Here is a 25,104-nt window from a genome sequence, read left to right as displayed (position 1 = left end):
GGAGGAGTGTCAGAGGGAAAGGGAGAAGCAGACTCCATACTGAGCTGGGAGCCCCATGTGGGGCTCGATCCCAGCACCCTGGGATCATGAGTTGAGTAGAAGGCAGATGCTTAACCCGCTGAGCCACCCAGGTGTCCACGAATCACTATTCAACTCAGTCTTTGATGGGCTTTTTTACACAACACCGCTCTCTGTTCTCCTAGAGAGTTTGTGATACACAATTTCTTAAAAGAGCACTCTCCACTATCATCCCCAGAAATTCACTCCCAGCCTCTGACACCCGTACACAAGCAATGACAAACATCATAACTGACATATTGGCCACTGGTGATTGTCATATGAATCCCAATTTTTCAACAAAATATGGAAAAATATACATCTAATGATTGGCAATATGTGGGATGTATTTTTCTTAGAAACCAGATGAGGAAATGATTACTTTGGCTAACGTGGGGCACAGGAAGCAACAGAAAGGCACCATTTTGATAGGGCAAGAGAGTTGATGGAAGGTTCTGGCTAGGCCAGCAGTCAAGGAGGAGCCCTGTCATCAGAACCATCTGCCTCATGCTCAGGGGAGTAGGCAGGTCTGTAGGATATTCAGAGTTGAGTCACATGTCAGTTGCTTGTGGTAGGAAATGGATTTAAAAAAGTGGGCAGTGGAGAGATCATGCTTGAAACGTGAAACACTTGTCTTGGCAAAGAACTTTTCAGAAGATTCTGAGGAACAGAGTAATGTGACATCTTCCTCTACAAAGTCCTCTTGGAGGGCATGTGAGGCATGTGTAGGACTATGAGATGTGTGGCTCTGCAAGTGAGCAAGTGTGACAGAAGTGACACAAAGGGGTGGCTGAGGAGCTGGGCTGAGGCAGGGAGGAGGGCGACAGGACAGACAAATTCAGGCTAAATGGGGAATAAGTCCCCTTGAGAAGACAGGTTGGGAAGACAAACCACATCTCCTTTGTGTTTTTACGATTGGGAATGTGAGCAAATATATGGCAAGTTGGACAAGTGACCCACATAATCAAATACCTGTTCTCAGCTCTGCCTGTTTAATCTGGGGACTTGGTCTCCTAAATCACAGAGGCTGAGGTGAATGCAGAAATGTTTACCTGTCACAGAAGGTTTTTAATAAAATACGTAGGATTTAACAGCACCAAAGATGGGGCCCCCAACACACATGGACCTTGTGTTTTTACTATTTTGGCCCTGGTCTTGCCTTTTCAAAATTAATACATTTGGAATAAGGTTTACCCAAAAAACTCTGTATTTATAACCTCACTATTGTCTAACATAAAACACATAAAAATATACCATGAAGTTCAAAGTAGCCGAAGGGTAGGTCATCGAAATATATATCCTGTGATAGTTGAGAATGATAACCTCAAGAGGGCGCTAAAGTCAGCAAAGTCTTTTTCCCCTAGAAACTTCATTTTTACATTTTAGATAGCATTACTCACAAACCACTTGCGCAGGATCAGGCTAATTGGGAAGAGACCTGTTCTTGGGCCACATCTGGTGCCATATGAAGAAGCATCCACAGCTGATCCCTCATTAGAACGGAGTTATGGTCACGGGGTTGTGAATGCAGACGAGGGAATCCGAGCAACTTTCTAACCTCGACAGTGCTCAGAAATACTAGAGCATACGGAAAATTTTAAGCATTTCCGCCTCCTGAATTTCTAAAAGATTGATGTGCTTAGAAAGTCCACAGGGAGTGGCCTCCTCTGCACATCTCAGCTGTGCCCAACACAAGGAGTGTCCTCCTAAACCCCGGAGTCCAAAGCTTCCAGTTTTAAAGGAATGCTTTCTGCTGTGATGCCTTCTCTGGGCAGTCCTGCTCAGAATACAAAGATTCAAGAAGGCTCAGGTCCTCACTTGAAACAGGTCCCTGACAATGAGAAATAAGGAAGAACAACTCAGTCTTTACCTTGAATAAGTTTACAGTCGAGCTCAGAAAAGGGCAGAAAGTGGACACTTGAAGAAAGGACCATGAACAACTACTGCAAAAAAAAAAAAAAAAAAATCTAAACTTTTATTATTTAAAAAAGTGATTTGCTTGAGTGGGGTGCCTGAGGGGCCCAGCGGTGACCTGTGTGCCTTCTACTCAGGTCGTGACCCCGGGTCCTGGGACCTGCTTCCCCCTTGGCTCCCCGCTGGTGCTCTCTCGCCCTGTCTTTCCCCTTCAAATAAATAAAAGCTTTTCAAATAAGAAAAGTAATTTGCCTCAAAATGTCACGACCAATCCATACTTTGCTAGTCTGTGACCTCTCCCTCTTGGAAAACGGAAACACTGGAACCCAAAAGTGATCACTAATCAGTGCACGACGCATCTTACAAATGTTGGCGGAGGATCTCCTCCCAGCTGCAGGGCCGGCCTGGCGTCGGGGCCACTGACCCGCTGCGGGGCGACCCTGAGCGACTCCTCGTGCCCGAACCTCCAACTGGAGGCCGCTCCGCGCAGCCGCGGGGCCTAACGGAAGAGGAGCCGAGGGAGCGGTAGGCCCCGGGCGCGCCCCCGGGTCGCCAAGCTAACCCCTCAGAGGTTAAGCCGGAGTCGCGTCTACACTGGACACGCCCACCAAGTCATGCCAGACCCACATGTCGGTCCTCGTGGCACCTGCCACTCCCCCGGGCGGCGCCAGAAGCCACCTGCGGGCTGACCTGTGGGCCGTGCGGGGGGCGCGAGAGGCTCGGAGGCGGCGGCGAGGGCAGGGCCAGGCACGCACGTGGAGCGAGCCGTGTTTCCACGCGGACACGGACACGACATCCACGGGGTGGGCGGCACGGGGTCCCGCGGGGGGAGCTGGCCATGCTCGCCCCGGCTGCCCGAGACTCCACCACCAAGGCCACTGCATCCGGTGTCCACGCGGCCTACGGTGCGGAGATGCTCCGGCACCTGCACACCCACAGCTTTGGATCCCGAAGGCTCCTGGGGTGCCGCGCCCCCACCAGGGCGGGCACCCAGCACGCTGCCACCAGATGGCAGCTCCCAGGGGCAAGGGAGACGTCCAGGGGGCGGGGCACGAAGGGGGGAGCACGGGGAGGGGCTGGGCGGGGGAGCACGAAGAGGGGCGGGGTGGGAGCACAGAGAGGGGTGGGGCGGGGGAGCACGGGGAAGGGCGGGGTTGGGGGAGCACAGAGGGGGGCGGGGGAGCCCGAGGAGAGACGGGGGGAGCCCGAGGAGGGGCTGGACGGGAGCACGGGGAGGGGCGGGGCGGAGGGGAGCACGTGGGTCTCGCGGGGGAGGGGGGACACGAAGAGGGACGCGGGGGAGCACTGAGGGGAGCATTAGGAGGGGAAGGGTGGGCGGCATGAGGTCCCGCGGGGGCACAGAAGAGGGGCCCGAGGGAGCACGGGGGGGGGGGGGCGGGCGGCTCGGGGTCCCGCGGGGGGGCACATGGGGGCACGGGGGGAGCGCTGGAGGGAGCACGAGGGGCGGGGCGAGGGGCCTGGGGGTCCCGCGGGGTCACAGAAGAGGGGCGCGGGGGGAGCACCGGTGGGGGCACGGGGAGGGGAGGGGCGGGCGGCACGGGGTCCCGCGGGGGTCCCATGGGGGCGCGGGGGAGCACTGGGGGGAGCACGGGGGGGGCACGGGGAGGGGAGGGGCGCGGCACGGGGTCCCTCGGGGTCGCTGTGCCGGGAAGCTCCGGCCGCGGCCCCCGAGGCTTCCAGGCGGCGGCGAGGGCCGGAGAGGGCCGGGGTTGCCGCGAGCGCGCTCAACAGCCCCGCGCCCCCCGCCCGCCCCGCCCCCGCCAGCCTGCGCTCCGGCCGCGCCGCCGGGTCCGCGTTCCGAGGTCGGGACGGCGGGGCCGGCAGCCACCGGGAGGCGGCGCGGGGCGGGGGCGGGGACCGGGGCCGGGGCGGCGCGGGCAGGGGGAGGGTCCTTCCCAGCAGCGGCGCCGGGGCCGGGGCCGGGCCGGGGGGCGGGGGGGCGCTCCCGGCCGCGGCCGCCCGCAGACCCCCTCCCGCGGGGCCGGGGCCGGGGCCGGGGCCGGGGCCGGGCCGGGGCGGGGCGGGGCGAGCGCGTCAGCCCGGGTAGAAAAGGCGGCGGGGCCGGCGCGGGAGCCGACAGGCGCGCTCGCCCGGGGAGCTCGGCCCGACGCCGCCATGAGCGCCGCGCTCTTTAGCCTGGACGGCCCGGCGCGCGGCGTGTCCTGGCCCGCGGAGCCCGCGGCCTTCTACGAGGCGGGCCGCGCGGGGAAGCCGGGCCGCGGGAGCGAGGCGGGGGGCGCGGCGGAGCCGGGCGCCGCGGGCCCCGCCATGTACGACGACGAGAGCGCCATCGACTTCAGCGCCTACATCGACTCCATGGCCGCCGTGCCCACCCTGGAGCTGTGCCACGACGAGCTCTTCGCCGACCTGTTCAACAGCAACCACAAGGCGGGCGCGGGCGGCGCGGGGGGCGCGGCGGGCGCGGCGGGTGCGGGCGGCCTGGAGCTGCTGCCCGGCGGCCCCGCGCGCGCCCAGGGCCCGGGCCCCGCCGCCCCGCGGCCGCTCAAGCGCGAGCCCGACTGGGGCGCGGGGGACGGCGACGCGGCCGGCTCGCTGCTGCCCGCGCAGGTGGCCGCGTGCGCGCAGACGGTGGTGAGCCTGGCGGCCGCGCAGCCCACGCCGCCCACGTCGCCCGAGCCGCCCCGCGGCAGCCCCGGGCCCAGCCCCGCCGGCGCCGCCCGGGACAAGACTGCGGGCAAGCGGGGCCCGGACCGCGGCAGCCCCGAGTACCGGCAGCGGCGCGAGCGCAACAACATCGCGGTGCGCAAGAGCCGCGACAAGGCCAAGCGGCGCAACCAGGAGATGCAGCAGAAGCTGGTGGAGCTGTCGGCCGAGAACGAGAAGCTGCAGCAGCGCGTGGAGCAGCTCACGCGGGACCTGGCCGGCCTGCGGCAGTTCTTCAAGCAGCTGCCCAGCCCGCCCTTCCTGCCGCCCGCCGCGGCCGCCGACTGCCGGTGACCCGCCGGCCCGCGCGGGCTCCCCAACGACCGATACCTCAGGCCCGCGGCCGCCGCCGCCGCCGCCCCGCGGAAGCTACGCGACTCTCGGCCCTTAAGTTATTTTTATACCGGTAGCTTTTGGACACCTCCCTGTGGACGCAGCTAAGGTACATCCATCCGTAAGCGAGAGGACTTTCCGGACTAGCCCCCGTATTGTAGATAAGACGAAGCGACGGAGCATGCTCACTTTTTTATATTAATTTTTACGGTATTTGTAAGAATAAAGCAGCATTTACACCCAGCCCTGACTCCTGTGTTCGCCCGGGAGGCCGCGCCGGGGGCACGTCCAGCGCCGAGGCCGGGAGGGGCCCCAGCTCCGCGCGCCCCCAGGACACCCCGCGACCCGGCTGCGGCCCCCGCCCGCGCGCGCTCCTGGACGGCGACCCCCGCCCCGGGAGGCCCGGTCCCGCCCGCGCTCCTGGACGGCGACCCCGCTGCGGCCGACCTAGCGCGCTCCTGGACGGCGACCCCCGCCCCGGGAGACCCGGCCCCGCCCGCGCTCCTGGACGGCGACCCCCCCCCCGGGGGCGACCCGGCTGCGGCCGAGCCAGCGCGCTCCTGGACGGCGGCGGCCTCCTTCCCCGCCCCGGGGCGCCGGGCAGCTGGAGCTGGGGGGGGACTCGGGGAGCTGGAGGGGCTCGGGAACAGGAGCCGAGGGCGCCCCGGCGCGGCCGCTCGGGGCAGAGGGGTGGCGCGGACCTGCGGGCCGACTGGACACCCCCCTCCCCGCCCCCGCTCTCCGGGGACCTTGCTTTCACTTTCCTCATGTGCTGCTTCCAGCACATTTTTAAAGCGGCTGTGAACACAGAACAGCCCTGCAGCAGATGCCAAGGCCGAGAGCCACGGCGACCCCCGCCCTGCCCCGAGGACGAACAGCCTTGCTTTCTCCCAGCAGAGCAGGCTCTAGGCACCCTTTCCCGCTCCAGCCGGCCGGGTCTGCGTTAGGTCATTAGCCGTGGCCTAATCAGGACGTTGCTATGATAAGGGAGGAAACAAAATCTGTTGTCTAACTTATTGATCGCTTTATGTTCACTTAAACCTCTGCCAACAAAGCGAATGATCCGCAGTCGCCCCTCTTGAATCTGCACCCAGCATGATGCCCAGGCCTCCCCTGACCTACCTGTGCCTCTTCAGCACAGCGATAACCACGGCAGGTACGTTATCTCTACTTTATGGGTAACCGTCCTTTTACCTCGACATAGTGCCCCAGAACATTTTCCCCAAAACACTGAAATGCAGAATGCTTCTGTTGGCCACGCATCGTGCAGCAGAACAGTACGGTCTCAGCTTGGCAGGGCCGTCTTTGGGACAGTGTTAAATAACTACAAGAAAAACATGTTGAATCATGGTAATAACATTTAAGCATTTAAAAATGACAAGTTAACAGATTTCTTGCTGTTTTAATATTACTGCCTGAGACGAAATCCAAAATGATGACCTCAGGTTTATTTCAGTTTTAATAACATGTTCTTAATTTTGCAAAATGACAAAAATATAACTAGAAAAAAAGTATTTTGATGTATAGTTTACTAACATATGCCCCAGAAATCACTGAGTTCCATTTCAAAAGCATACAATACACTTGCTCTGCCCACAGTTAACAAATAACTACCTAAGCCACTACCACCTCCACCGCCAGGGCGACTGTATGGCAAAGTTCATAGATCCTATGGCCGCGGGCAGTGTCCCGAAGAGGCTCTTCCTGTACTCAGGAGCTCGATTTCCTCCAATCCAACGCAGCTAGCCGGGTGGGTGGTGATGGACTGGACAAAACAGTTCAACAGCCCCACCTCCTTCCCGAGGACACTCTTCACTTCGTAACTCTGCAGTGATAGAAGGCATGCTGGTTAAAGCAAATAGAGCTGGCCCTGGACGTTCTGTTCCCAACAACAAAGAACACCAAAGAGCAGAGCAGAAGGTCCTTTCCTCAGTCTGTGACCTTCCACTTTTCAAATGGTAAGAATAACATGGATAAAGAAAAAAGCTAAGGGCTTGATAAAAGCTCTATTATGGCAAATGAAGGAAGTCCTTTTTCTGATGTTTGTTAGTGGATGCATCGACAAGCATGTCCCAGCTGGCTGTCCTAGGAGAGGAACTGGGTACAGACCTACAAAGGGACAGGCCCTGTTCTCTAGCAGGAAGACTGGGGGCTGGGCACGCGTCATGCTTGCAGCTGTCTCCCACTTCCTTTGGGACACTTCCCCAATCTAGCAACACTTCTGGTCAAAGGATTTCCTGGTACTTTGCCCCAAGCCTCCCTCTTTAATAGGATCCCATTTCTTCTACAGTAACACTGCGCTAAAAATTGTCTATGTCATAAAGAGCTTTTTCTTCACATTGTTTGATGAGTATCTTACGCTGGGCAGGCTTCATCTCTAGATGAGAACTCGGGGCACTGGACAGCGGGGGTACCAGATGACCACACCAGGAAGGTACGCAGGCCCCCCGTGGTCTCCAACCTCAACATTTCCTTCCTGGGGTGGGGCTGAAAATAAAGAGCGGCTCAACTGTGTCGCGATAAAGCACATCTGTGGCTTTACCAGAGACAGAAGCCCAGAAGGTACTGCATTCTTTCAGAGACCCCTCTGCTGCCAGTTGCAGAGCAGTCTCGGGGGTACCTCACTTCTCTGTGCAAGACACCTGACACGTTCTCTGTTCAGTACGTTTTAGCTCACCTGTTCCACCATTACTGCGTCTTGACAAGAGGGACTGAGGCTGGAGGCTCCAACATGTCCAAAGTTGGCACATGTCTGCGGCTCCGTGGTGCCCTCCCATCAAGGATGGGCACCTCACTGCTCTCCCCATGGATACTGGGCTGGGCTCAGTGACCGCGTCTTCATGCATGTCATGAAGAGCGTGGTGGAGGGGAGACTGCGAGCGTCCCCAGCTTGGTCAGGACAGTGCCCAGCCTCTGCCTGCCTGTCCCGGGACCCACACACATGCCCTGAGGGAATCCAGACTGCGTGGTGTCTGGCCGGAGCCCGGGAAGGGCCAGGCAACAGGAGTATGAGAGCCGGCGAGGGGCTGAAGGGCACGGAGTCTCAGCCCGCCTTCGGGGTGCCAGCGGATGTCCTGCGGGGCAGAGGCAAGCTGTCCGGGCTGACCCCTCCCGAACCGCAGGTCTGCGTGCGGAGTGAGCTTTGGGACCGCCTGTTGTGGAGCAGCTCAGATCAGTGTGGGATGTGAGCCCAGCCCTGACACCCAACCACAGTGATCACTCTGCTTTCCTGTCCTTTAAGTCCAATAGGATCTGCAGAGTCCAGGCTGCTTTGCTGAAAAGTCAAGGAAGGTCAGCAGAGCGGTTTAATGGGGGGCGCGGGGAGTCGGAGTTGTCCCAACAAGTGAGGAGACACGTGGCCTGCCTCCGCCCGGTTTGCTTATCAGGGGCCTGACCTGAACAGCTGGCAGAGTGCCAGGCCACCGGTGAGGAGCCCCTGCGGGCCATGCAGAGCGGGGTCGCCGTCCAGGCCCGGGGGCCTAGGTGGCCGGCGGGTCCCTGCCGCCTCCTACCACCGCAGCTAGCCTCACGTCCGTGTGTGGCCGAGCACAAGGCCCAGGCACTCCCACCCTCCCTCGGGGTAAAAGTACAGAATTCTAACTTGAAAACGTCAGCAACACATCATTTCTTTTTACCACGTCAGGTTTTGCGGCTAAAGTTTATAATAACCATATCATAGCCAATCCCTTTTCTTCCCCAAAAGCTAAGGAAACAAACTCCCAATTTCCTATCACCGTCCGTGACAGTTGAGAAATGACATTCCAACAGCAGCAAACCCCACTGCTCTCTGATCTGCGGCGTGAGCACACTGAGTTCAGCCCCTGGACGTCCTGCCCAGAGACGGTATGTCTGTTCTGGGGCCCAGAGCCACTGTTCTCGTGGGAAGCCTCCTGCGAGTCCTCGGCTTTTGGCCAATGGGCTTTCTCAGTCCGGAAACAGTCCGCATCGCGGGGGGAACACTTGTGCTCACGCCGCCCATACCCACGTTCCAGCAGCTCCCTGTGGGCCCGGTGGGGGGCCCGATCACCCACTGTGACAAACTGGGGGACGAGCCGCGGAACCTCCAGGCCTGCAGCTACCCTGACTCAACGGGCATCAGCTCTGGTGGGGGAGCACCCCGCAACGTGCCCCCTTGTGCCCCTCAGCCCGCGCACGGACACGCACAGCACACACCGGTCACACCCGTGGGCAAATCCGCCCGCACTCACACACACACCCGCACACATACCCTCGTGAGCCCTTCATAAGTAGGCTCAGCTGATGCGCGGACTGGAGGTAAGAATGTTCTGTGAGGCAGGTACAAGTCAGCCTCGGGCAGAGGGCAACCAAGCAAGGAGGGGGGATCTCTGCGTGGCCCCTCCTGGTCTCCGGGCCCCTGCAGGGAGGCTGGGCGCTCCAGGCCAGGGCACGGCTGGAGGATTCCCGGAGGAAGCACCAGGCTGCTCTTCTGGGGGCCTGCGAGGGCCCAGCTGGGGCCACCCGAGGACGCACCTCTGCTGCGGGGACTACAGGCAGCGACACTCATCCCAAGGGCTTCTTCTGTTTAGGTTGTGGACTTGGTTCATTTGCTAAGTGCTCCTCTTAAGCAGAAGTTTTCCCCAATACTATCCCCCAACTTTTCCATGGAAATACCTTCCCCGATCACCGGGATCTGCCATCCTTAGCACCTGTTGAAAGCCCCCTCCAATCCAGGAGCCGTGCCCTACCCAGCATCACGCCCTTCTTTCTTCTTCCTGTCCCACCTCGAAGGCTAAGAGACGAGGTGACAAGGGACCGTCAACAGGCACCATGTCTCATCAGGCATTAGACACACGAGCTCCAGGAAGAACAGGGACCTCCGTCACACCTCCCCTACTGTTAGGTGGTCACCTGTGGATGACGCTGTGCCCGACAAAGACTGTGACTGTGAGCGCTGCGCTCCTGCTTCCTGGTGGGACAATGTGGACTGAGCATCACTGGGTAACATGTGACAACAGAGCTGAGCACAGTTCTCCATCCGTGATTATAGTGATTTGCTTATATTTTAGTTGTGAACCATCAGGGCATATTGGCTCCTAAACCCTCCTCTGGCCTGATCTGAACACCAGCCCCTACACTGAACCGGCCCCACAGATACAGTTTTGGTGCTGGGCCGGGTAGTCACCGAGGGCTCTAGGGAGCTATGCCCTGGCTGCTGGGCTTTCTCCCAGGGAGGGAGCCAGAAACTCTTTTTAGAACTCCACAGGCAGCTCCACCCAAAAATCAAGGTTGGAAACTATAGTCAGACCAGTGATCTTCACGGATTTATCCACATTCCAATTTAACCCCAACTCTGAGAGCCATGGTTTTGAGGAATGAGTGCAAATGGCTGCTCCGCCTCCTCCTGCTGCCAACCCTCCTAAGGGCAGGGCCGGCAGGCATGGAGACAGGGAGACGGGAGCCCCCGGTGCCTCCAGAGGATGCATGACATCAGCCTCACGTTCTGACTGCCATGTGGCCAGGGGACCCATCAGAAGGCTCTGCAACTTCACCACAGCCTCCCCGGCTGGCCCACGTCAGCTACTTGGGTTATGTGCACCCTAGTCCTGGCTCCCGGGGGCTATGCCCTGGCGTCACCCCAGTGGTCAGCCCCAGGGCTCTTCTCTGGGGTTCGACGATTCCACAGGCCACTTGTGGTGCTTTTAAATGGTTCTGACAAGACAGAGGTGGCACCTCAAGGACAGAGCTCCCTTGTTTACGAGGGGCATATTTCACAAGGAAGAAACTGTCTCTAGACCGTAAGTCATATATATTTAGGTGGTGGTTTTCTTGGAGGAGCACACCAGTTTACTAAGCCTCACACCATAGTAACTCTCAGGGCAGGCAAAACAGTTCTGAGAAATAATGGTCAAGTTTCCAGTTACTCAGACTCTGGAATACCCAGCAATTAAAAAACACAGAATGTGTGTCTCAGATATTTGTGTTCTATTAACATGAATCATGACTGTAGCCCTTGAGATGCTGCTGGCCTTCCGACCATCAAAGCCAGGGGGGCAGATTCACGCATCTGCTGCAAGGCTGTTCAGGAAGTCGCCTCGATTCCAAAAAGGAAAGGCTCTCACGAGGAGATACAGGTACCTGCCAGGGAACGACGGCAGGAAGACTTGTGCACGTGCCGTGTACACTAGACACTTAGCCCACACACGACTGCATCGTGCCCTTTGTTGTAAGTGAAAGTTCACGGGACAGGCGGCTGCACCTGGAGATGATCCACCAACCTGGGGCTGAGGAACACCGGGGTGCGCGCCTGGGCTGCACTCACTGGACTTACCCCATCTTCGCAGGCGGCCAAGCTCAGGAGTGAAGCAATGCTGGTCTGGGACAGCTGCAATCACAGTGGGGCGGGTGCTGAAGCTCCCAGGACGCAGGCAGCGCTGCGCCCACGCCTGGGGGCTGCTGTTCAACCTAAACCACCTTCAGCTCTTCAGCAGCTTCCACCTCCGAGCCTCATGTCATACGTGACTGTAGGCCACAGGTGTGGAAAGACTGCGTTGGGGGTGTGTGGCCTTCCCACCCCAGCCCCGCCCCGGGAAGGGGCAGAGGGGCCGCCCTCCCGGCTCTGGCTCCGGCTCCGGGCACAGCAACTCCCCCAGGTGGAGTGGGATGCGCACAGGCCCCCATCCGCTCCTACCTTGACCCGCACGGCGCACTGGGGCCGAGTCGGACAGTCCAGAAACACCTGCAGGTGCCTTCTGAGGACAGGAGAGGTGACCACACGGGAGCAGTCCCCACAGCAGAAGGCGCCTCTGTGGATTGGAAGCACACACAGAAGGTGGGACGTGCAAGGGCACAAACAGAAGAGCCTGGCCGCGGACAGACATCCTTCTCTAAACACGGGGGCTGCTCATACAGAAAGGGGGGACTTACTCTCAGAAACCAAGTTCCTGAAATAGCCCAGCCTGTTCTGAGGGACCAGCGGCAGTTCCCGGCTACTGGCTGCCCGGGCCACGGACGCCCGGGGGCCGTGTGGAAGGGACGGCGGGGCGGGAAGCCCCCCACGTGGGGTGTAGGGCGTGACAGCAGCGGGGCGGCCCGCAGGCCGGCTCAGGGCTTCCCACCGGCCCCCCAGGGGAGCCTACTTCTGATGGCCGGCAGCTACGCGCCTTGTTGCCACCAGGGAATGTGTGACACATAGGCTTCCTGTCTCCTCAATGCTCCAGGGATGCCTCGTTTACGTGTAAGGCTGCCAACCCAGGAGGAGTCAAGACAACACTTGTCCTTTAGTTATTAAGAAGCAGAAAAGTGACAAGCATACCCCCTCCTGGGTCAGGTGACAAAGTTCTCGGAGACTATGCAACATCCATAAGCCCTGGGGTGCAGGGGGACCCCCAGCAACGCTGGGCGGGGAAGGAAGGTCGTGCCTGTAGCTGTGCACTGCCCCTGGACAGTCTGCGCTCTGTAGGGGACAAGCGGTCCCCTCACCAGCTTTGTCTCACTTATCCAGGTTTGCCCTGAGGTTTTCTTTTTTCTCCCAACTGCTAATAAAGGAGCTGAGTTCAAAACCGGACTCTTTTCTCTTTTAGGATAGGAAGAACCTGAAGAACTGAAAAGGATCCCCAAAAACCCCTGCTGCAAAGGAGCGAGCACATAGTGCCATGGCCTCTTGGCAGCAGCGCAGCTACCCGCTTCCCAGGGGGGTGCCCCCGGCCGAGCAGGGAGCTGGCTGGAGGCAGCCGTGGGGCTCGGGGGGGGGGCTCCTGCAACTGGCTGCGGCCGCCCTGGGGTGTCCCAGGCCAGCCCCTGCACCCTTACCTGTCTCCCGGGCTCTGGTCCAGTCTCTCGTTGCCGCACAGGTCGCACGTGGGCCATGAGAAGGCAGTGCTCTCGTCCACGCCAACCACAGTGCCTGGGCCCGAGTGAAAGCAGAAGCTGCAGCCCCAGAGGCAGCGTGTCCCCTCTCACCTTCTCCTTGCCCCTCAACGCCTGGGTGGTACCGTGAGATTCCCCAGACTTTCTCACATATGAGTTCATTTCAATGTTCCCAAGTTTTTTATAATTTCCATGTACTGCACAAACAAAACTACAACAATAAAAAGTAAATCTTAATACTTGCCCACATTACTACCCAACCGGGAATTTCTATCCCGCCTCATCCTTTCTAGTCTTTTCTTCCAGATGCACACACACTAAGATCATTATACGCAACCGTCCGGGCACTGTCTCTGCAGGCTGCTGCAGAGCTGCCGTAAGGACTGTCTCATTGATATTTCGTCTAGGTGACGTGTCACGGTTCACTCCACACTGGACATACAGGTCCACATAAGCCTCTTCTGTGCTGAGATACCTTCTTTAGGATAGATTCCTGGAAGCAGAATCGCTTTGTCAAGACTGTGAGTATTGGAGATACAGGAAATATTCACAAAGACCAGATCTGATAAAAGACTGCTATCCAAAATATACAAAGAAGGGAAGTCGCAGAGGGAAAGGGAGAAGCAGACTCTCTACTGAGCAGGGAGCCTGAGGCGGGGCTTGATCCCAGGACTCTTGGGGTCATGACCTGAGCTGAGGGCAGACACTTAACCAACTGAGCCACCCAGGTGTCCTATACACAGAACTCTTAAAAAACTCAACAACACAAACAATCCAATTAAAAAATAGGTCCAAGACCTTCAGAGACACCTCACCAAAGATGATATAAAAATGACAAATAAGCATATGAAAGATGTCAAATATTATGTCATCAGGGAAATGCAAATTAAAACTAGGAGAACACCAAAAAAAAAAAAAATCCAAATGATGCAATTAAAAATGGGTAGAGGACATGAATAGACATTTTTCCAAAAAAGACATCTGCATGGCCAAAAACCACATGAAAAGATGCTCAACATCACTCATCATCAAGGAAATACAAAATCACAATCACAGTGAGATATCACTTCATCTGTTAGGATGGCTAAAATAAAAAGATGAGAAATAACAAGTGTTGGCGAGGATGTGGAAAAAAGGAACCCTAGTCCACTGTTGGTGGGAATACAAACTGGGGCATCCACTCTAGAAGAGTATGGAGGTTCCTCAGTAAATTAAAAATAAAAATTCTATATAATCCAGTAATTTCCCTACAGGGTATTTACCCAAAGAAGACAAAAATACTGATTTGAAAAGTTACATGCATGCCAATGTTTACAGCAACATTATTTATAACAGCTAAATTATGGAAGCGGCCCAAGTGTCCATCCATAGATGAATGGATAAAAAAGATGTGATATATATATACATATGTGTGTGTGTGTGTATATGTGTGTGTGTGTGTGAATATTGTTCAGCCATAAAAAAGAATGAGATCTTGCCATTTGCAACAAAATGGGTGGACCTAGAAGGTATTATGCTAAGTGAAATAAGTCAGAGAAAGACAAATACTCATATGTGAAATCTGAGAAACAAAACAAACAAACAAGAAACAGACATAAACCCATAAATACAGAGAACATAATGGTAGTTGCCAGAGGTGGGAGGAGTGAGGCAATACAGGCTTCCAGGAACGGAATGAAAGTCATGTGGACGAAAGCTACAACATAGGGAATATAGTCAATGGAGCTGTAACAGAGCCGTATGGTGACATATGGTTGCTACATTTGCAGTGAGCGTAGCATAATTATAAAGTTGTCAAATCACTATATTGTACATCTGAAACTCATGTAACACTGAGTCAACCGTACTTCAATATATAAAAAACAAAACAAAACATTCAACAATGAGACAACACTTCACACCCATTGGAACGGCCAAAATCCAGAACACTGACAACACCAAATTCTGGTAAGGATGTAGAACAACAGGAACTCCCACTCATGGTTGGTGGGAATGCAGAATGGTATAGCTACTCTGCAAGACCTTTTGGCAGTTTCTGATAACACTAAACACCGTCATACCATATGATCCAGCAATTGCAGTTGGTAGTATTTATCCAAAGGAGGGGAGAACTTACGTCCACAAATACAAATACCCTGTATAAAGATGTTACCTTTCTTCTCAATTGCCACAATTTGGAAGCAACCAAGATGTCCTTCAACAGGTGAATGGATAAATAAACATGGTCCGTCCAGACAATGGAATATTACTCAGCACTTAAAAGAAATGTGCTTTCAAACCATGAAAAGATATGGAGGAAACTTCATGCACATTGCTTAGTGAAAGAAGCCCGTCTGAAAAAGCTATACACTGCATGATTCCAACTACACAACATTCTAGAAAAAGCAAAACTATATATACAGAAGAAAAACGAAACTATAGACAGTAAAAAGATGAGTGGTTGCCAGGTGTTAAGGGGGAGGGAGGGATGAGTAGGTGAAGCAGAGGACTTTTAGGTCGGTGAAACCATTCCGTATGACACCATCATGACAGATACCTGTCATACGTTTGTCTAAACCCACAGAGTGTACAACGCCAAGAGTAAACTCTAATGTAAGCTCTGGACTTTGGGTGGTGGTGATGTGACAATACAGGCTCATCCACTATCACAAACGTACCACCTGGTGGGGGATGTTGACAGCAGGAGATGGGTGTGGGGAATCTCTATTCCTTCTTCCTCAACTTTGCTGTAAACTTAAAACTGCTCTAAAAGTAGTCTATTAAAAACTATCATGAAATAAATGCTAAATTGAGAAATGGAAAAGGCCCCGGGGAGGTAGAAAAGAGAGGCCTCTGTGCTAGCTTGAGGTCAGGGAAGGGTTCCCAAAAGAAGAGACATGAGGTGGAGCTGCATGTGGGGTGGAGGGCATAGGCTGACCCTGCACCCTGAGGCAGGGCTGGAGGCCAAATGGGCATGAAGGACAGGCAGGTGACATGGCCGCGAGGTTGGGAGATCCAAGTCACCCAGGGTCTTACTGAGGATTTTGGACTTGGAAAAAGCATGAGAAACCAGTGAGGAATTTTAAATAGGAGATTGAGATGATCTACTTTTCTTGAAATATATAGCATTACAGATATCACCTAGATATACCGGCAAATCACAGACCATTCCTGTTGAAAAGTGGTGAAATTAGACATTTGAAAAGAAGTAAGATGTGACCTAAGTTTCCAGAAAAACAGAAGAATCATCCCTCCCACTCCTGGAGCAAAGAATTTTCATTCCCTACTAGAACACGCATTAGGAAAAATTTATCTGTAGAGTATAAAACAATTGTTACAACTAAGTAGGCTTGATTTACTACAATGCATTCATGCAATGCCTACTTGAATGACTTTTTAAAAATGAAAATAATAGATCTTGATTTTGAAAAGGCTGCCCCAGCTAATTTCATTGTCCTCGCAAATCTAATCAAGGCTGAGTCAAAGGGATGAAAAGTAAAGTCAATAATGGCTTATAACACAGCTGGAAAGAAGTGTTGACCAATTCACAGCAGGCAGCGGCATAAGCAGGGCCAAGGATCCCAGGGGTGTGTGTGCACAGCAGTACTCAGTGTCTGCTACAGGAACTAAGAGGGCTACCAACTGAAGTTCTTTTTTATCCTCGGGTATCTTTGGGTGTTAACTGCATTTACATTTAGATGGGATTAAGCAATTTCCTTCTAGTAGAGAACAACACACAGTTGAAGAAATTTATTTCATCTGGGGTCTACACACCACTGGAAATGCCTTCTGGCAACTCTAAATAAATTCCAAGGGATGGCTGGGAAGTGTACTATTAAACTGTTAGTATCTAGAACATTCATCTAAATAAATATTATAAAGAAAAAAATTTTGTTATAGTTTAAGGACTCTAATACCACACCCATCATTTGACTGCAATCTGCTATTTGTTTATTTTTAAAAGATTTTATTTATTCATGAGAGACACAGAGAGGCAAAGACACAGGCAGAGGGAGAGGCAGGCTCCCTGTGGGGAGCCTGATGTGGGACTTGATCCCAGGATGGAGCAATCTGCTATTTAAAAGCTTTTACACTTTCCTTATCTTATTTACAGAAATCTCTTATAATTAGGCTTGAGAAAGGTATATGACATATTTATTAAAACATCTTTTTAGAAAGGTTCTTTCAAAGGCTCCTTCCTTGAAAATGCAGTGTCTCCCTTCTAGTAGAGCACATAGCAGCTACATGCTCTGGTATTTTCTTCAGTTACTTTTATTTTTTAATTTATTTTACTTTTTAAAAGAATTTATTTATTTATTCATGAGAGACACAGAGACACAGAGAGAGAAACAGGCAGAGACACAGGCAGAGGGAGAAGCAGGCTCCATGCAGGGAGCCCGATGGGGAACTCCATCCTGGGACTCGGGGATCATGCCCTGAGCCGAAGGCAGATGCTCAACCATTGAGCCCCACCCCCACCCTTTTTAAATATTTTATTTATTTATTCATGAGAGACACTCTTTAGTGACTTTTAAATCTCCACCACACTGTCCTCTCCCACCTTTTTTTTTCTGACGGAAAGAAGTTGGGGCTCAGCAGTGTTTCCTTCCAGTTAGAGGCTAAAGCCTGGTTTGAAGATAGGAGTTGGCCACGCCTCCCCAGGGAGACAGAGTACAAAGGTGCCCTTGCTGAGTTCATGCCCACGGAGATGAGCAAGCCCATCACCCACTAGCAAGGGGTATGTAAAGAAGGGGCAAGCAATGCAAAGAGATAAAAATCAGTGCTGCAAAACTTTGTCATCCTAAAAATATAAACTGGGAAGAAGTCCTTGCATAGTCTGGATGCTGATGTTGGGGATATGAGCTGAGAAGGCCTGGCAACCCGAGGGAAGCAGTGAGCACCGTCCCGTCATAGAGGCTCCATTTCCTGGGAGCACTCATGCAGATGGACAGATGTTACTCTGAGCAACCTGACTCACAGGGCTGTACTCTGAGTTTGTTCAAACTCTGCGCAGGGAAAACACTCAATGTTCTGCAATGTCCACAGCACTGCTGGAGACTCTGATGTCCAGCTGATTTAGCTGCAGCAGAGAGCTGTCCAACTCCCAGCACTGACCTCTCACAGAGGGTGAAAGCCGTGCTTGGGGCTCTCTTTGGACAGGCCATCGCTGGACTTTCCGGGACAGGGCCAGGCAGAGTAAGGCAAGGCTGAGTTGCTGAGAAGGTGGTATCTACTATTGTTACTTTCCAGAGTTGGGAGGATGCTAGCCTTGCATGGCTGTGATGGAGTTGGATCTGGTGGGCCCACAGCTGGCTGGTGAGCCCACAGCTGGCTGGTGAGCAGGGCAGGGAGCCTCTGTGCCTCTCTGTCCATCGGTGGGGTCTGGTCAGTGCCCCAGCCTCCGCCTTAGCTGGGGTGTTCCTGCCTGGGAGGCTGGGGCAATCTTTGCTATATTATAGCCGGGGTTTCGTTTTCCCTCAATCCTTCGTTAACTGGTTCCCGTCAGAGGACATGACAGCACTGTGATAGCAGTGTTCACATACCCACCTGACGGGCAGCTTCAGAGAGGGACCCAGGGGAACTCTACACTGAAATGGTGACGTGAGAAAATGATATAGGTCAGAAACTGGATCTACATGAACTGAAGGAATAACATTAGAAAAGGAATAAATGAAGGTGAAAGAAAATATTTTACATTTGTTGTTCTAAATCTAATAGTTTAAGTAATAACAAAAATGTACTCAGTGACTCTACCTTATGGATAAATAAAGTGAATGTCAGCAATGTTCTAAGGAATGGGAGGGAAGAACTGAGAATATCCTTACAAGATACCTGTACCACCCTGGAAGCAAGACGGTGTTATCTGAAAGTGAACTTGATTGGCTGTAAATGTATATTGCAATATCTAGGGCAACCACTACAGAATGTTAAGAATATTAACATGCTGAGAGAGAGGAGAAAATAGAATCATAAAATGCTCAATTAAAATGAGAAAAGGCAGAAAGAAGGTGGAAGATAAAAAAAGAAACGAGCAATGAACAGAAAACAATTATAAATATGACAGATATTAATCTAATTATATGTGAGTTTTGACTATAAATATGAATGGTCTAAAAAAAGACTATTAGACATAAAAACAAGAGCTAACTCTATGTTGTCTACAAGAAACCCACTTCAACTATAAAAACACAAAGATTAAAAGTAAAGTTATAGAAAAAATATATCCTCATAGCACTAATAAGAGAAAGTTAAAATAGTTCTATTACTTTCAGACACAGCAGTCTTCAGATTACAGAAAATTATCAGAGATACAGAAAAGCATTAAATAACGATAAAGGGGTCAATTTGCCAAGAAGATATGACAATCCTTAATTTATGTGCCTAACCACAGACTGTGAAAATGTGTGAAGCAAACTGACAGAACTTCAAGGAGAGATAAACAAACCCATCGTTATATTTTATTTACTATTCTTTGAGACAACAGTAAGCTTCTATAAATGACTGACAGATCCAAAGTCAGAAAATGATAAAGATACAGTTGAACTGAAAAGCACCATCAATCAATTGGATCTAACTGACATTTATAGAATATGCCATCCAATGACAGCAAAATAAACATTCTTCTCAAGTTAACATGGAACATCCATCATGATAGACCACAAAGTGGGGCATAAAACACAATTAAAAGTGTAGAAATCACACAGAAATCATACTAAGTAGGCTCTTATACCATAATGAAATTAAACAGAAGTCAGTAACAGAAAGCTGAAAAACTCTCAAATAATTGGAGATTAAATAATATACTTCTAAGTAACACATGGGTCAAAGAATAAATCTCAAGAGAAAGTTTAAAATATGTTGTACTAAAAAAAATAAAAAAAAATAAAATATTTTGTACTAAATAAAAATAGAAATGCATCAAAACTGCAAAAGCAGTGCTTAGGAATTTATAGCACTGTATGCATATATGAGAAGATATCTAAGATCAATAATCTAAGCTTTCATCTTAGGAAAAAAGAAAAAGAGAAGCAAATTAAAACCAAAACAAGGAGAATATAAGCTATAATGAAAAGTAGAGCAGAAATCAATAAAATCAAAACCACAAAATCAATAGAGATATTCAAGAAACTCAAAAGTTGATTCCTTCAAAAGATCAATAAAAATTGATAAACTTCCAGGTGAGCTAATTAAGAAAAAAAAAAAAAAGAGAAAACAGATCCAAATTATTCAATTTGTATCCAATACAAATTATTTCTATCATAAATGAAAGAGAAGCCATTGTTACTGATTCCAAGGACATTAAATGGACAATAAAAGAATGTTATGAACAACTCTATCAGCCCAAATTTGCTAAATTATGTGAAATGGACCAACTGAAATACACAATCCTTGAAACACACAATCTACTAAAACTCACACAAGAAGAAACAGATGATCTCAATAGGCTTATATTAAAGAAATTGAATCAATAATTCATATCTTCTAAAACGGGAAGCACCAGGCCCAGAAGAGTTCACTGGCAAATTCTAACAAACGTTTAAGGAAGAAATTATACTAATTCTCTACAGTCTCTCCAGAAAATAGAAGCATAAGGAATACATCCTAAACTCACTCTATGAGGACAGCCTCAACCTCATACAAAACCAGATAAAGACATTACATAAAAGGAAAACTACAGAATAACACCTCTCATGAACATAGATGCAAAGTCCTTAACAAAATATCAGCAAATTTAATCCTACTATATAAAAAAATGTACCGTGACCAAACGTGGGATTTATTCCAGGTATACAAGGCTGGTTCACTCTTTTAAAAAAAATCAGTTAATCAATCAATTTATCATATTAATGGACTAAAGAAGAAAATCATATGATCATATCAACAGATACAGAAAAACAGTTTGACAAAATCCAACATCCAGGCATAACAAAAACTGTCAGCAATCCAGGAACAGAGAAGAGCTTCCTCAATTTGGTAAAGAACACATAGAAAAACCTACAGGTAGAATAAACCAATAAAGAAGCCTTGTGTAGGGAGCACTGAATTAAATCTAATAAATAAATCTTAAAACATAACACCATTTATATCGACACTAAAATAAGTAAAATACTTAGGTGCAAATGTAACAAAGTATGTACAAGATCTATATGAAGAAAACTTCCAACACACTCTGCCGAAAGAAGTCAAATCTTAATTAATAGAGAGATATCCTTGTTCAAGGGTAGAAGGACTCAATAGTGTTCAGATACATATTTTTTTCCAGGGCACCTGGGTGGCTCAGCTGGTTAAGCATCTGCCTCTTGGTTTCAGCTCAGGTCATGATCTCAGGGTCATGGGATCGAGCCCCTGAGTCGGGCTCTGTGCTCATCTTGGAGTTTCCTTGTCCCTTTCCCTCTGCTCCTCCCCTGCTTTCTCTCTCTCTCTCTCTCTCAAATAAATAAAATCTTAAAAATAAAAGATATAAATTTTTCCTAAAATCATCTACAGATTCAACACAATCCCAATCAAAATCCCAGCAAATTATTCTATGGATACCCAGCAACTAATTTTAAAGTCTATATGGAAGGAAAAAAGAATCCCTAGATAGTCAAGACAATATTGAAGAAGGACAAAGTTGGAGAACTAATACTACTCAGATTGTCCATAATATCAAAAACAGACATCAATGGTAAATGGATAGACAAAATTTGGTATGTCCACATGATGGACTATTAAGTTACAAAAAGGAATGAAGTGCTAATAAATATTGCAACCTGTTTGAATCTTGAAAATGTTCTGCTATATGAAAGCAGCCAGATACAAAAGGACATACATGACTCTGTTCAAATGAATTGTCCAGAAAAAGCAAATCCATACAGGCAGGAAGTAGATTGGTGGGGGATGTCTGCTAATGGACCTGAGGTTTCTTTGGAGTCATAAAAACATTCTGGAACTAGTTAGTGGGGATACTTGCACAACTGCATGAATACACTAAAAACCACAGAGTTGTAGACTTTATAAGGGTGATTTTCACAGTATGTGAATTATATCTCAAGCTGTTATTAAAAAAATAGAATGCAAGTTCATTTTCAAAGCCATTGAGATGTCAAAAGACAAAATATAAAATAGGAGGTAGCTGCACAATTTTGTGAATATACTGAATGCCACTGAACTGCTCACTTTAAAATGTTTTTTTTTTAAAGATTTTATTTATTTATTCATGAGAGAGAGAGAGAGAGAGAGAGAGAGGAGAGAGAGGCAGACACAGGCAGAGGGAGAAGCAGGTTCCCACAGGGAGCCCAATGCGGGACTCGATCCCGGGACTCCAGGATTTTGCCCTGAGCCAAAGGCAGACGCCCAACTACTGAGCCACCCAGACATCCCTGTATTGTTTTGTTTTTTATTGAAGCATAATTAACTTCTATGTTACATTAATTTCTGGTGTACAATATAATGATTCAACATTCTATATGTTACTAAATGTTCATAAAGATAAATGTACTCTTGATCTTCTTTATCTATTTCACTTGTGCCCCACTCACCTCCCCTCTGGCAACCACCCGTTTATTCTCTGTATTTAAAAGTCTGTTTTTTTTTAATCTCTTTTTTTCTTTGTTCATTTGTTTTGTTTTTTAGATTCTGTGTATGAATGAAATCATATGTTATGTCTTTCTCTAAATGACTTATTGTGCCTAACATTATACCCTCTAGGTCCACCCATGTTACAAATGGCAAGATTTCATTCTTTTTTATGTCTGAGTAATATTCCACTATGCATATATGTGTGTGTGTATATATATATGTACATACATATCTGTCTATCTATCTATCTATCTATCTATCTATCTATCTATCTATCTATCTATCATCTATCTTCTTTATCCATTCATCTATCAATTGACACTTGGATTACTTCCATATCTTGGCTATTGTAAATAAAATGCAGTAAACATAGAGGTGCATCTATTTCTTCGAACTAGTGTTTTTGCTTTCTTTGGATGAATACCCAACAGTGGAATTACTGGATCATATGGTAATTCTATTTTTAATTTTTTAAAAAGATGTATTTCTTTTTAGGGAGGGAGGGACAGAGAGGGAGAGTGAGCATACGCATGGGTGGGAGGAGGGGCAGAAGGAAAGGGAGAGAATCTCAAGCAGACTCGCCACTGAGCAAAGAGCCCAACATGGGCATGACCCCAAGAACATGACCTCAGTCAAAATCAGGAGGTGGGCACTTAACCAACTGAGCCACACGGGCACCTGTAATTTGAGGAACCTCTGTACTGTTCTCCACAGTGGCTACACCAATGTGCATTCCCACCAACAGTGCACAAGAGTTGCTTTTTCCCCACATCCTCACCAGCACTTGTTACTTCTTATACTTCTGATTTTAGCCATTCTGACAAGTATGTGATATCTCATTGTGGTTTTGATTTGCATTTCCCTGTGATGTTAAGCATCTTTTCATGTGGATGTCTCCTTTGGAAAAATGTCTATTCAGGTCCTCTGATCATTTTTTTTTAACTGGATTATTTGTGGTTTTTTGGTGTTGGGTTATATAAGTTTTTTATATATTCTGGATATTAACCCCTTATTGGATATATCATTTGCAAATATCTTCTCCCATTGCCTTTTTTGTTGATGGTTTCCTTTGTTGCACAAAAGATTTTTATTGTGGTGTAGTCCCAATAGTTATTTTATCTTTTGATTCCCTTGCCTGAAAAGACCTATCTAGAAAAATGTTGCTATGGCCAATGTCAAAGAAATTATTTCCCATATTTTCTTCTTCCTAGTTTTATGGTTCCAAGTCTCACATTTAGGTCTTCAATCCATTTGAATTTATTTTTGTGTGTGATGTAAGAAAGTGGTCCAATTTCATCCTTTTGCATGTAGCCATCCAGTTTTCCCAACGCCATTTGTTAAAGAGAGAGTCTTTTCCCCACTGTGTATTCTTGCCTCCTTTGTCATAGGTTAACTGACCATGTAGGCATGAATTTATTTCTGGACTTTCTATTCTGTTCTCTTGATCTATGTGTATATTTTTGTGCTAGTATTTTGTGTTAGATTAGTACAGCTTTGTAGTATATCTACAAATACCTACACAGCTGGGATTGTGATACCTACAGCTTTGTTCTTCTTTATCAAGATTGCTTTGGCTATTTAGGGTCTTTTGTGGTTCCACACAAATTACAGGAGAATTTTTTCTAGTTCTGTAAAAAAATGTTCTTGGTATTTAGACAGATTACATTAAATCTTTAGATTGCTTTGGGTAGTATGGATATTTTAACAATTTATAAAATGGTTAAGTTTATGTTTTGGAAATCCCACCTATGAATCTTTTTTTTGTTTTTAAATATGATGCTCTTCAGAAACTAGAAAAATCAAGTCTCTCTTTCCTCATAAGAATCTACACGTTTTCCTTTTTTTGCATCTCTGTGACACTCACAGGTTATGGATAATGGGTTGGTTTTCAAACCCTCCGTTAGAAGCCAAGCTCTTCAGGTAGATATTTTCTCATAATACAGTGCTACAGGTGGTGGCGATTCTTATGGTCTTATAACAACAGGGTCCCATATAGCTTTTTTTAAAGATTAACTGATTGACTGATTTCTATATTTATTTGAGAGAGAGAGAGAGCGAGAGAGCGAGCACACACACATGAGAGGGCAGAGGGAGAGAATCTCAAGCAGAGTACCGAGCATTGAGTACCAAGCCAAAGCAACCCCATGACCCATGAGATCACAACCTGCACCAAAACTAAGAGTCAGATGGATGCTCAGCTGACTGAGCCACCCAGGTGCCCCAAGGTCCCATACAGCTTAAGCAGTATGGGTGGGTGGTGGTCCCTCTCAAATGTAGGGCAGAGGCTACACTGCTTGGGAGGCTGTTCCCACACCCTTCTCTCTCTTCTGAGTCCTGGGCTCTGAGAGAGGTGAGGGGTGAGAGAAGAACAGGTAGCAACCAGTCAGGAGAATGAAGATAGAAGGGAGGCCTCTGGAGATGGTGGAGACCTGCAAGCAGCAGCAGATTCTGGGCAGTAACAAGGACAGGCGTGCTGCACATCTGCTGCAGGGCATGAGTCTACACTGTGTGCTGTCCTCACAGCCCAGCCTGTGCCCAGGGGCCCAGCAGGGCCGGTTCCTGGAAACCCCACAGTCTGCTCAGCCCTCCCTTCCCTGCACACTTCCAAACAGCCTGTCGTAACCAATCCAGCTTTGTACCATAGTCTATCTCTGATGCTGACAGAATTGTTTATTTAAGAAAACAAAATGATCACACAATCTCCTTAGCATGGCCAGGAATAGCAGAACATGACAAAGCCAGCTCCAT

The 25,104-nt window shown here is 49.7% G+C and overlaps 2 protein-coding genes across 7 annotated transcripts in view; one reads left to right on the top strand and one right to left on the bottom strand.

The window, feature by feature from the left end:
- The first annotated feature begins 4,051 nt into the window (after positions 1-4,051).
- Positions 4,052-5,232, top strand: CEBPD (CCAAT enhancer binding protein delta). Its single transcript, XM_055322520.1, has one exon. It carries the CDS (start codon positions 4,108-4,110, stop codon positions 4,948-4,950), a length of 843 nt encoding a protein of 280 aa, XP_055178495.1. The 5' UTR covers positions 4,052-4,107; the 3' UTR covers positions 4,951-5,232.
- Positions 5,233-6,395: 1,163 nt separating this feature from the next.
- The window catches only part of SPIDR (scaffold protein involved in DNA repair), a 431,589-nt gene continuing 412,880 nt past the window's right edge, over positions 6,396-25,104 (bottom strand). For 2 of the 6 annotated variants that reach the window (XM_055322515.1, XM_055322513.1), the window contains exons 17-20: positions 12,760-12,853; positions 11,639-11,753; positions 11,279-11,332; positions 6,404-6,814 (exon numbers count right to left, since the gene is read on the bottom strand). In XM_055322515.1, the coding sequence (XP_055178490.1) occupies positions 6,659-6,814; positions 11,279-11,332; positions 11,639-11,753; positions 12,760-12,853 (419 nt within the window). In that variant the 3' untranslated portion in view covers positions 6,404-6,658. Of the gene's footprint in view, positions 6,815-11,278; positions 11,333-11,638; positions 11,754-12,759; positions 13,028-25,104 lie in introns of those variants that run through there. The other 4 variants (XM_055322514.1, XM_055322516.1, XM_055322518.1 and 1 more) reach the window with 4 other exon arrangements.

Source organism: Nyctereutes procyonoides, unplaced genomic scaffold (genome assembly GCF_905146905.1).
Source record: "Nyctereutes procyonoides isolate TBG_1078 unplaced genomic scaffold, NYPRO_anot_genome, whole genome shotgun sequence".
NCBI lineage: Eukaryota > Metazoa > Chordata > Mammalia > Carnivora > Canidae > Nyctereutes > Nyctereutes procyonoides.
Note: the sequence above shows the minus strand (reverse complement) of the source record. Positions and strands in the feature narration are given on the sequence as shown.

What these genes read in the sequence shown, in the direction of transcription:
- CEBPD (XM_055322520.1), top strand. Translation starts at nt 4,108, where the DNA reads ATGAGCGCCGCGCTCTTTAGCCTGGACGGCCCGGCGCGCGGCGTGTCC.